This window comes from Oryctolagus cuniculus, chromosome 9 (genome assembly GCF_051225735.1).
Source record: "Oryctolagus cuniculus isolate XC-2025 breed Fujian yellow rabbit chromosome 9, ASM5122573v1, whole genome shotgun sequence".
Classification (NCBI taxonomy): Eukaryota; Metazoa; Chordata; class Mammalia; order Lagomorpha; family Leporidae; genus Oryctolagus; species Oryctolagus cuniculus.
The window spans coordinates 102,161,368-102,174,229 of NC_142875.1; the positions used below are offsets into that span (position 1 = coordinate 102,161,368).

At 44.0% G+C, this 12,862-nt stretch overlaps 1 protein-coding gene across 1 annotated transcript; it reads right to left on the reverse strand.

Moving 5' to 3' along the window:
* Positions 1–1,092: 1,092 nt before the first annotated feature.
* C3AR1 (complement C3a receptor 1) lies at positions 1,093–12,452 on the reverse strand. Its single transcript, XM_008259785.5, has 2 exons — positions 12,282–12,452; positions 1,093–4,537 (listed from the first exon to the last, which is right to left on the reverse strand). Exon 2 carries the CDS (start codon positions 4,525–4,527, stop codon positions 3,085–3,087), a length of 1,443 nt encoding a protein of 480 aa, XP_008258007.3. The 5' UTR covers positions 4,528–4,537; positions 12,282–12,452; the 3' UTR covers positions 1,093–3,084.
* Positions 12,453–12,862: the final 410 nt, after the last annotated feature.

Sequence of the window (12,862 nt, forward strand, 5' to 3'; positions counted from 1 at the left end):
TAGTGGTTTGATTGGTCTTTAACGCCTTTTGCACCTCCTGCTACTGGGTTTAATTAATTGACCCTGATTTTTTTTTTTTTTTTTAAGATTTTATTTATTTGAGAGGCAGAGCTACAGACAGAGAGGGAGAGGCGGAGTGAAAGGTCTTCTATCTGATGGTTTATTCCCCAAATGGCCACAATAGCTGGAGCTAACCCATCCAAAGCCAGGAGCCAAAAGCTTCTCTGGGTCTCCCATGTGAGTGTAGGGGCCCAAGAAGTAGGACCATTTTCCACTGCTTTCCTAGGCCATTAGCAGGGAGCAGGATTGGAAGAGGAGCAGCTGAGACACACATGGGATGCTGGTGCCGCAGGCAGAGGCTTTGCCTGCTACGTCACAGCTCCGGCCCTGACTGACATTTTAAAAAGTGATTATTTATTTATTTTATTTGAAAATCAGACACAGATGCAGGGAGAAAGGCGCATAACCTCACATCTTCTGGTTCTCTCCCCAAATGCCCACAAATAGCCAGGGCTGGGCCAGGCCAAATCCAGGAGCCTGGAACTCAATCTGAATGTCCCTGTGTGGGTGGCAGGGACTCAACCACGCTGAGGGCTCACCTGCTGCCTTTCAGGGTTTGCATTAGCAGGAAGCTGGAATTGGAAGAGGAGCTGAGACTTGGACCGGGCACTCTGAGATGGGATGCAAACACCCCACGTGATGTCTTCACTGCTGAGCCAAACACCAACTCCCAGACGTTTTTGTAAGATGCATGGGAAAGAGTTAAAAGGTATGCTTTTTTTTTTTTTTTTAAGATTTATTTATTTATTTGAAAGGCAGTATAAGAGAGGTAGAGAGAGAGAGAGAGAGAGAGAGAGAGATCTTCCATTCTACTGGTTCACTCTCCAAATAGTCATTATGGCTGGAGCTGTGCCAGTCCAAAGCCAGGAGCCAGGAGCTTCTTGCAAGTCTGCCACGTGGGTGCTGGGGCCCAAGGATTTGGACCATCTTCTACTGTGGGGATCCTAAACTGTAGGAATTTCTTCAGAGTACATTTCCAAAGTAAATGGCACTCTCAAAAGGAAATGCAATTACTCATTGTGCATTAAGTCCTTATAACCATGCCAAGTTTATTCATCCTAATATCCCTAACATCCTATACGCTAGCCCTAAGAGTTCAGAATTTACACGCTGAGTCTTAGGGAATGCGTTGGGATTTCCAGATCCTGACTGATTCTTATTATAACAAGTTTATTGTCTCTGAGATTTATTTTCTCCATATTTTGAGATTGGGACATATTCTGAGTGTCAAACGATTAAAAGGATCTGTGAATCAATGAGCCTTGCAGGGAACCATGAGAAAAACACATTTATTCACATTGAACATCTAAGCAAATTAAATTGGCAAAGTAGCATTGAAAATGTGTCAGACATTATTGCCTCACACCCAAAAAAATTCCTAGTGATTTGAAATTTCTATGTGTTGTATTTTATAACAAATCTAGTCTAGACCCCTCACTTCAACTGCTGTACAAATAATGTCTTGCAAGACTAAACCACAGTCATTTTCTATTTCTTGGATTAAATCATTGATTTTAGCTTGGATGAGGGTATATTGTGGTACATGTACACCTGGTGTTTCAGGGGTTTAATACATAAAGTTTATACATAGAGAAAAATGAAAAGTTACTGAAAGCTGGGTAATTTTAAAAAAAAAATAGGATAGAAAGAAACCTATATAAATGGTTGTCATGTGTGGGAATTGGAAGAAAAATGTGTGGTCATAGACAAAATATGGTTAATTATGACTGTTGTGGTACATACACAAAAATATGGGGATTTGAATAAACATCTTTACCTTTCAAAGCAAGAAGTCATCATATCTACAGAAGCACATGACTTAGAAACATGGCAAATAGCAGAAGAACTAAAATTGTCACAAGGGTTGTCTGGGCAGAACTGAATAGGTGGTCTTTTATATTTCACTATCAGCCTTGAATTATTTTTAAACTATGCACATATATTACTTTGGTAAATGTAAAGATTATTAATTTTAAAACCCAAAAGATACATCTGGTAATTTTGGCATGAAAGATACTTCTTTTTTTTTTTTAAGATTTTATTTATTTATTTGAGAGGAAGAGTTATAGACAGTTAGAGGGAGAGAGAGAGAAAGGTCTTCCTTCCATTGGTTCACTCCTCAGGTGGCTGCAACAGCTGGAGCTGCACTGATTCGAAGCCAGGAGCCAGGAGCTTCTTTCTGGTCTCCCACATGGGTGCAGGGATCCAAGCACTTGGGCCATCTTCCACTGCTTTCCCAGGCCATAGCAGAGAGCTGGATTGGAAGAGGGGCAGCCAGGACTAGAACTGGCACCCCTATGGGATGCCAGTGCCACAGGCAGAGAATTAACCTACCATGCCACGGCACTGGCCCCGAAAGATACTTCTAATAATTAAAATTTTTTGGTGGTATTCTAAGAAGATTTATTTATTTGAAAGCAGAGTGATAGAGACAGAGAGAGAGAGAGAGATTGTCCATCTGCTGGATCATTCTCAAAATGGCAACAGCCAGCTCTGGACCAGCCTGAAATCAGGAGGCAGGAACTCCATCCACAGAGACAGCAAGGGCCCAAGCATTTGGACCATCCCCTGCTGCTTTAAATTTAATCTAGAAGGGGGTTTAGATGATATTAAGGAAAAAATGTAATGATGGAAATATTAAAAAACAGATTTGATTTTCATTTCTCTCACATGGCTTAGTTTGAGGTAGAAATGCTTCTCAGATTATGTGTTAATCAGAAACATGAAAGCCTGTTAAAACCCCCACCAGGCCCCATCCCCTAGAGATTCTGATTCGACAGGTCTGTGATAGGGCTTGCGAATTTGCATTTCTAACAACTTTCCGGGTGATGCTGAGGGCAGTGGTCCAGGACCATACTTGGAGACCATACTCGACTGAAGGTTTCCACATTCTTCTGTCCACCATGTCCCTCATCCTGCAGGTGGAACGATGCTGGTAGGCTTAAATAAATTATCACGTGGAGGTTGACGAGATAATCTTGTGGGGAATGTCTCCCGCTAGGTCAGAACCTCTGCTCCAGATTTTCACACAGTTGTGCTGATGGTGCTCCTTTCTGAAAAGGCCTTGTTTCGGGTATAGCTGGTGGAGTGTGTGAGCTCCTCGTTGAAGGCCACCTCCAGAATGCCCTGCAAGGACTGCCTTGCTTTCTTCCTGAAATCTTTCCCCAAGAGGGCATAAAGGAAGGGATTGAAGCAACTATTGGCAGATGCTAAAGCAATGGATAGATGGTCCCAGGCCACCAGTGTTTCCCCAAAGGGAGTTTCTGAATCAAAAAACAATAACAGGACTCCAACCATGTGATATGGAGCCCAGCAGACAAAAAACACAGTCACCACCACCATGGCCAAGCGAATGGTTTTGCTCCCTGACTTAGCAAAGCGACCCTGCTTCATTCTGCAGGCAATGAAAGTATAACAGGTCACCATGATGACAAAGGGCAGTAGGAAACCGATCACTAACCTTGTGAAGGTTATTACCAGCAGGGGTTGACTGACATGTTTATATTGATCTAAATAATCATACTGGAGATCTTGCGATAGTTCAGATGCATATAAAGAATGTCCAGAAGTACTAGGAAGAAGTTCTAAGTCAGTAGGCAGGAAAGCACCAGAATGATCCAGTGGGTTAGTTCCGTGCTCTTCAGTGGGAAACCCATTGGGAACTGTAGGTGGAATGACACTGGTAGGCTTGAATAAATTATCACGTGGAGGTTGATGAGATAATCTTGTGGGGAATGAGTCTCTCAAAGGTCCTTGAAATGTTTGAGAATGGAGGTCCATGGTTGCTGTCCACAGTTGCTCATCTGTTTGGATAGAGGAAGGATCTAACCCAATATCCATGTCTCCTGGCAGCTGAACAATGGAGTTGTAAAAAGACCCGTTTTCCAGGAAATCGAGATCAAAGGGGAAGTCTGAATAATCTAGTGAGCTGTAGAGATCAAAATTGTAGCCACACATTTCATGGCCATGTAAGGTGAACGTTTCCCGGTACACAAACACAGGAATGCACATTATAAAGGCCATCACCCAGATGCACCCACAGATAGTCAAGGCTGTCTTGACAGTGCGATGATTCTGGCACCAGATTGGCTTGAAGACCACGAGACAGCGGTCCAGGCTAATGGCTGTGAGCAGGAAGACGCTGGCAAACATGTTGAGGATAACGACGGAGGGGATGAGCTTGCAAAGGAACCAGCCATAGGGCCAGTATCCGTTGAGAACCAAGTGAGCCAGGGAGAGGGGCAAGGAGAGGCAACAGATAAAGTCTGCCACTGTGAGATGGAGAAACCAAACCGTGGTCACCGTCCGCTGCATCTTCAGGCCAGCCACCCATAACACCAGTCCATTTCCTGGCAGCCCTAATAAAAAAGTGAGGCTGAGAAGGACCATAGAGAGAATCATGAGGGGGTTATCCAAAGGCTGTGAGAATAATTCAGTGGAATTGGTCTCAGCGGAGAAAGATTCCATGGCTAATCTGCTGCAAGAAGATAAAAAGAAATGTTAACACTAACAATAGCTTTTAAAAAATGCGTATTCCTAGACGTCTAACCGTCACATGGGTGATGGGGAAACACAAAGGCAGAGAGCCTGCACACTGTTTTAGTTTGCATTTCTTGGCCTCACACTGGAACACACAGAAACATTCTTTGTTAGACAATTTGGGGAGCATGCATTTGGCACAGCAGTTAAATTGTCGCTTGAGATACCTGCATCCTATGTCAGAGGTCCTGGCTTCTCTCTTTCTCATCCAGTTTCCTGCCAGGGTTCACCTTGGGAGGCAGCAAGTGATGGCTCAAGTACTTGGGTCCCTGCCACTTCTGTGGGAGATCTGGGTTGAATTCTGAGCTCCTGACTTCAACATGGCCTGGTCTTGGATGTTGTGGGCATTTGAGAAGTGAACCAGAGGATGGAAGATCTCTTTCTCTGTCTCCTCTTTCTCTCTCCATTTCAAATAATGTGAAAAATAATAAACTAAAATGCAATCAAAATTTGTAAGATCTGTTTGGATAGATTTAAGTGTCTATCAAAATGATAACCTTGGGGGCTGGCGCCGTGGCTCAATTGGTTAATCCTCTGCCTGTGGCGCTGGCATCCCATATGGGCACCGGGTTCTAGTCTCGGTTGCTCCTCTTCCAGTCCAGCTCTCTGCTGTGGTCCGGGAAGGCAGTGGAGGATGGCCCAGGTGCTTGGCCCTGCACCCGCGTGGGAGACCAGGAGGAAGCACCTGGCTCCTGGCTTTGGATTGGCGCAGCACCAGCCATAGTGCCATTTGGGGAGTGAACCAATGGAAGGAAGACCTTTCTCTCTGTCTCTCTCACTGTCTATAACTCTACCTGTCAAATAAAAATAAATAAATAAATAAATAAAGATAACCTTATTTAGAAGTCCATAAAATGTATCAGTGTGAATTTCTCTTTTTCTTGTATTTTCAATCTTCCATATTTTCATTGGTTCTTTTCCTCATGCAATGGCCCCTACTAAACAAGAGCAGGGGTTTAGCCCAGTAGTTAAGACACCTGTGGCCGGCACCACGCCTCAATAGGCTAATTCTCTGCCTGTGGCGCCGGCACACCGGGTTCTAGTCCCAGTCGGGGCGCTGGATTCTGTCCCGGTCACTCCTTTTCCTGTCCAGCTCTCTGCTGTGGCCTAGGAGTGCAGTGGAGGATGGCCCAAGTGCTTGGGCCCTGCACCCCATGGGAGACCAGGAGAAGCACCTGGCTTCTGGCTTCGGATCAGCTCGGTGCGCCAGCTGCAGCGGCCATTGGAGGGTGAACCAACGGCAAAGGAAGATCTTTCTCTCTGTCTCTCTCTCTCTCTCACTGTCCACTCTGCCTGAAAAAAAAAAAAAAAAAAAAAGACACCTGCATTCCACATAGGAGTACCGGGGTTCTATGTTTTGGCTCCTGATTCCAGCTTCCGCTAATGAAGCTACTGGGAGGCAGCGGTGATGGCTCAGCTATTCGGGTTTTGGCCACTCGTGTGGGAAAGGTGGAATGCGTTCCTGACTGAGCTTTGGTCCCGGTCCAGCACCAGCGCTGGGCATTTGTCAGAGTGAACCAGCAGATGGGAGTGCTTCCTCCTCACATTTCAAATTAAATAATTTTTTAAAAAAGAGACAGTAGGGCAAGTGTTGTGGTACAACTGGTTAGCCTGCTACTTGGGACCCCCAAGTCCCATATCGGCCCACCGGTTCAAATGTAGCCTGTTCCACTGCTGATCCAGCTCTCTGCTAATGTGCTGGGAAGCAGCAGATGATGGCTCAAGTACGTGAGTCCCTGCCACTCACATAGGAGAGCTGGACGGATTCTTGGGTCCTGGTTTTGGTCTGGCCCAACCCTGGCTGTTGCAGCCATTTGGGGAATCTCTCTCCTCCTGCTGTCACTTTATCTTTCAAATGCATACATACATACATCTTTAAAAAGAAAATAAACATGAAATCAGCGATTTGGCGCAGCAAGTTAAGCTACTGCCCAAAATACCAGCATCCCATATGGGTACTGGGTGGAATCCCTGCTGCTCCACTTCTGATCCAGTTTCCTGCTCATGTTCCTGGGAAGGCAGCAGAGGATGGCCCAAGTGCTTGGGATCCTGCCACTCATGTGGGAGACCCAGATGGAGTTATAAGCTCCTGACTTTGGCCTGGCCCAGCCCCAGCTGTTGTGACCATTTGGGGAGTGAACCAGTGGACAGAATATCTCCTTGTCTCTCCTTCTTTCACTATATCTCTGCCTTTCAAATAAATTAAAAGAAAAGAAACAAATAAGCTAAGTGAGTAAACAAACAGAAGCTTCCACACTTCAGGTCTCCAACCTGAGGTTCTGAAATGGCTTTAGGGAGCCTCATCAGCACCTTAAAATAACATGCAAAATTTTAACCTTTTGTATTTTCATTTCTCTGAGGGCAAAGACTATTTTCCACTGGATTTTCTCATTCAGTAAGATTGTATCATAGGGAATAACTAACATTTATCTGATTATTTTACAGTTGTCCCCCAAAATATCTTTTATAGCTGGTTTGCCCACACTGATATCCAATCTGGACCATACTTTGATTCAGTGTGTTATATCTCTTTATTTTATTTTTTAAAATTATTTATTTATATGAAATGCGGAGCAACACACAGTAAGGGATCTTCCATCTGCTGGTTCATTCCCCAAATGACAACAACCTGGGCTGGACCAGGATGGAGCCAGGAGCCTGGAACTCCATCTGGGTCTCCTATGTTGGTGGCAAGAGCTCAAGGATTTGGGACTTCATCTGCTGCTTCTTGGCCTCATTAGCAGGAAGCTGGACTGGAAGCAGAGCAGCCAAGACTCAACCCGCTATAGAATGCCAGCTCTGCAAGCAGTGGCTTACCCTCTTCAGCACAGCACCAGTCCCTGACATGGTTTTTCTTCTTCAAGGATATTGACTAGATTTGGGGCTCCCCACTTCATAATCCTTTGTAATTTGGCTTCTGCTCTCATCATTCTGCTGGAGTTGCCTCTGAAAAGCAAATCCAAACATCTCTCTGCTTTTATCCTCGACAACATTTTTTTTTTTTTCAGGCAGAGTGGACAGTGAGAGAGAGACACAGAGAGAAAGGTCTTCCTTTTGCTGTTGGATCACCCTCCAATGGCTGCTGTGGCCGGCGCACTGCGCTGATCCGATGGCAGGAGCCAGGTACTTACCCTGGTCTCCCATGGGGTGTAGGGCCCAAGCACTTGGGCCATCCTCCACTGCACTCCTAGGCCACAGCAGAGAGCTGGCCTGGAAGAGGGGCAATCGGGACAGAATCCGGCGCCCCGACCGGGACTAGAACCCGGTGTGCTGGCACTGCAAGGCGGAGGATTAGCCTATTGAGCTGCGGCGCCAGCCTAACAACATCTTATGTATTATTGGATACACTGACCCCTTACCCTTCTCTTCTCTTGGCCCTTGTGATAATACCCTCCTTTAATCCTGAACACTTCCATCAACGTACTTCAGTTTCCAGAACAACTTACTATTGCAAAACAGTGCTGTTTTCTATTCCTTGGCTAATGTTGTTTACTTTTATGTGAAATTATTACCTTCACCTAAACCTCTTATAGACCTGTTAAAATTCTACCCATTATTCAAGATCCAGTTCCAATATTGTATCTTTGTTGAAATAGCCTTATAATTCTAATCAGAAATTAATTCTTCACCTCTTAATGTTATGTGAGTGTGGTTGAACTTTTTTTTTTAATATTTTCAATGGCACATTTTGTCTTATAATTATTATTGTAGCTCTTTTATTTATCATTCTGGCCTTAAGTCAGATGTTTATGAAAATGAGTCTTAAGGGCCGATGCTGTGGTGTAATATGTTAAGCCTCCACCTGAAGTGCCAGCATCCCATGTAGGCAGTGGTTCAATTCCTGGCTGCTCCACTTCTTATCCAGCTCCCTGCTGATGGCCTGGGAAAGTAGTAGAAGATGGCCTTAGTGCTTGGACCTCTGCACCCAAGGGAGAGATCTGGAAGAAGCTCCTGGCTTCAGATCGGCTCAGCTCTGGCCATTATGGGCATTTGGGGAGTGAACCAGCAGATGGAAGACCTCCCTGTCTCTACCTCTCTCTGTCTGTAACTCTGCCTACTAAATAAATAAATAAATATTTAAAAAAAAGATGAGTCTTGTTCATAGACGGTTATCCCAGAGGGTTTAGCAGAGTGCCTTACAGGATGTGACGCTTAAAGATTACATGAATGGGGCCAGCGCTGTGGTGTAGCAGGTAAAGCTGCCACCTGCAGTGCTGGCGTCCCATATGGGTGCCAGTTCAGCCCAGCCCTGGCCAATGCGACCACTGGGGGGAGTGAATCAGTGGATAGAAGATCTCTCTGTAACTCTGCCTTTCAAATAAAAACAAAATAAATCATTTTAAAAAGAGATTACATGAATGGATGGATGCTTATCTTGGGAGTTGATCTCTTTTCTTTTTCAATTAAATTTAAAATTTAATTTTTAATCATTCAGTTCTTACCTGGGGTGCTTCCTGGTACCTATGCTGTTCCTTTTAACTTCCTTTTGGTTTTTAAGCTCCAATTTTTATTGGCTATATTGGCATTTTCTGTTTGTTTTTGTATAAGCCCAAAATATTTTTGTGACTTGGAAGTAGTTCTGTTGAGTTAAGCAAATGTTGTCACAAGGCCTTATATTGTTAGCAGAAGTTAAAGTAATGTGTCAACAAAATGAAAAAGGAGAAGCAATTCTCATTTCCTTTTCTGTGGTTCTATCTACTCAAACACTCAAGTCCTAGCAGGGTCTCTTCCTTCCATGTTAATCCTGTCAACTACATGACCCATTGCCCCCACACTTACAACATAAAATATTGTGCAAAAGATAGAATTCATAGAATTCTCTGAAAGGAAAGTTAGCTATCATTGTTCCATCTTTCTACTTTTATTTTGTAGCTTTTTGACATTGAAACTCAGTAGATTAGGTGACTTTCACATAGTCACAACCAGGGGACTTCCCAGATCCCAGATTCAAAGGCCAATGTATTTTTTTAACTGAAAAGAATCAAATAACTGAAAAACCTTTAGAATTGCTAACAAAAGGGAAAGGACCGCACAAATTGAAGTTACAAGAGCTAAAAAGGGAAAAAATCCAAATAACAGAAACTGAATTATCTGGCATGAGCTGTATTTTAAATATCACTTAAGAAGGTACTTCAAAAAGTTCATGGAGAAATGGAATTAAAAGATAAATTGGGGCCAGCGCTGTGGCACAGTAGGTAAAGCTGCCACCTGCAGTGCCAGCATCCCATATGGGCGCTGGTTCAAGTCCTGGCTGCTCTACTTCTGATCCAGCTCTCTGCTATGGCCTGGGAAAGCAGTAGAAGATGGCCCAAGTCCTTGGGACCCTGCACCCCCGTGGAAAGACTTGGAGGAAGCAGTTCCTGGCTCCTGGTTTCAGATCAGCGCAGCTCCTGCTGTTGTGGCCAACTGGGGAGTGAACCAGTGGATGGAAGACTCTCTCTCTCTCTGCCTCTCCTTCTCTGTGTAACTCTTTCAAATAAATAAAATAAATCTTAAAAAAATAAAATTAAATAAAAGATAAATTGGGGCAGGCATTTGGCCCAGCAGTTAAGATGCTACTTGGATTGCTTGTATCCCATACTGGATTGCCTGGGTTTCAGTCTTGTCTCCTCTGCTTCTGATCCAGCTTCCTGCTAATGTACACCCTAGGAAGCAGCAGGTGATGGGTTAGGTAGTTAAGTACCTACCACCCAAATGGGAGATCTAGATTGAGTTCCTGGCTCCTGTTTTGACTTGGCTTAGCCACAGCTATTGCAGGCATTTGGGAAGTAAATCAGCATATGGGAGTTCTTTTTCTGTTTTTCTCTGTCTCTAGCTCTTTCTTGCTCTCTCAAATAAAACAAACATTTTTAAAAACATAGAGGATCAGCTTTGTGGCATAGCAGGTAAAGCTGATCCTGTGATGTCGGCATTCCATATGGACTCTGGTTTGTGTCCTAGCTGTTCCACTTCTGATCCAGCTACCTGCTAATGTGACTGGAAAAAGCAGCGGAAGATGGCTCAAATGCCTGGACCTCTGCTACCTACATGGCAGAACCAGATGAAGCTCCTGACTCTTGGCTTTGGTCTGGCCCAGTCATGGCTATTGCAGTCATTTGGGGTATGAACCAACGGATAGAAGACTCTCTCTCTCTCTCTCTCTCTCTCTTTCTCTCTCTTTCCCTCCCTCCCTCCCTCCCTCTGTCTCCCTCTCTGTAACTGTGATTTTCTTTTATTTATTTATTTATTTTTATTTTTTGACAGGCAGAGTGGACAGTGAGAGAGAGACACAGAGAGAAAGGTCTTCCTTTCCCGTTGGTTCACCCTCCAATGGCTGCCGTGGCCGGCGCACCGCACTGATCCAAAGGCAGGAGCCAGGTGCTTCTCCTGGTCTCCCATGGGGTGCAGGGCCCAAGCACTTGGGCCATCCTCCACTGCACTCCCTGGCCACAGCAGAGGGCTGGCCTGGAAGAGGAACAACCGGGACAGAATCCAGCACCCCGACCGGGACTAGAACCCAGTGTGCCGGTGCCACAAGGTGGAGGATTAGCCTAGTGAGCTGCGGCGCCGGCTTGTAACTGTGATTTTCAAATAAATAAATAAAATTTTTTAAAAAATGATAGTTTTAGGGACAGCTGTTTGGCCCAGTGGTTAAGTCACCAGTTAGAACATCAGCTTTCCATGCTCGCTTCGGCAGCACATGTACTAAAATTAGAACGCCAGCTTTCCATATTGGAGCATCTGGGTTCTGTACCCAATTCCAGCTCCTGATTCCAGATCTTGATAATGCAGACCCCGAGAGGGGACAGTGATATCTCAAGTAATGGGTTCCCACTGCCCACATAGGACTGGATGGAATTCTTGGCTCCTGGCTCTGGTCTTGACCCACTCCTCTTGGGATTTAGGGAGAGAACAAGGGGATGGGAGCCCTCCCTCCCCCTGTCTGTCTCTTCAATAAATTAAAAAGAAAGGGGAGAGAGAGGGAGAGGGAGAGGGAGAGAGAGAAATTTATTTTGGTGCAAAAAAGAATTGAAATACATACATAGTTAAAATAATACACATTGGTTACAAATGTTTTAAATTTGCCTTGTATCATTATCTTGAACTAAAACTATGAGTATATGCATTTGAGTCAGTGCTTAAAAGTCCTTCAGAACCAAGTTACTTTTTACATTCATCCAAGTTCTTTAGCTGAAAAATTCCACTGTGTTTAAAATTAACAGGATTTTTATATTTTAGATTTTCAACACTGAATGGACTAGCAGTAATTAAAAAAAATCAAATCCTGAATCTAAAATTCAACTATGATAAGGAAAGAAAACCATATACCTAACCAAATTCTGATGACAAAACGACAAAGTCAAGAGCAATAGGAATGAGTAAAAGAAAGCAGATGAAAAGAGGGAAAGCAAATGAGGAAAAAACATAAAAAGGCAAGGAGTCAATTGAAAAAACAAAGCCAATAGCGAAAGCTGAAATTAAAGGTCAGATGGAGAAACAGCTAATTTAAAGAGGGGGAAATAAGGACATAATAATTCATTATTATAGAATGAAAAGCAAAAAAATAGAATATGGAATATGTAGAGAGAGAAAGGTAGATACGAGGAAAAGACAAAAGAAAAGGTGGAGAAGGAACAGAAGGAAATGGAAGCTAATAAGTGACGCCGGCGAGGCAGAGTCCTTAGGCGGACAGCTTTTCTTACCTAAAGACAAGACAGCAGCAGAAGGCTTCAGCACCAGGCTGGAGTCCCCCGAGTTCTCTCTGGTCCTCACTCTCGGGCTCGACAAAGTCGTGAATTGCGATTAGGAGAGATGCTGACCTCTTCCCCTCTCATCTCTGTTTCTGATAGCCTGACTTCACAGGAAGAGTTTCTGAGTCATTGCTAGACAGCTTAGATAAGAAAGTAGAAAAACGGAACCAGAGAGCATAGCTCCGAGATATTTTTGGCAGGATCCAGGGTATAGTTAGGGAGTGAGTACTTCCGAATGTAAGTTCACTTATTAGGTTTTGCTTTATCTCAGCAATGAAAAGACCCTATAAGATAGGCATATTCAGGAAAGGAGTGGTTGAGGAGAAATGACCTGCACAAACCCATTTATTTGTTATTTATTTGGAGAACAACTCTCAAATGCTTGATTTATGCTGAAAAATGTGCAATGCCCAAGTCGGGATGAATTAAATTGTATTCCAGTCTCTGAAGGTTCACAATTGATTGGAAATATATACCCATCACACACACAAAAATTATGATACAGCGAGATTCGGGTATAAGTATAGAAGTAA

Bases quoted from the DNA above. Each gene is read 5' to 3' on its own strand.
- C3AR1 (XM_008259785.5), bottom strand. From the start codon at position 4,527: ATGGAATCTTTCTCCGCTGAGACCAATTCCACTGAATTATTCTCACAG.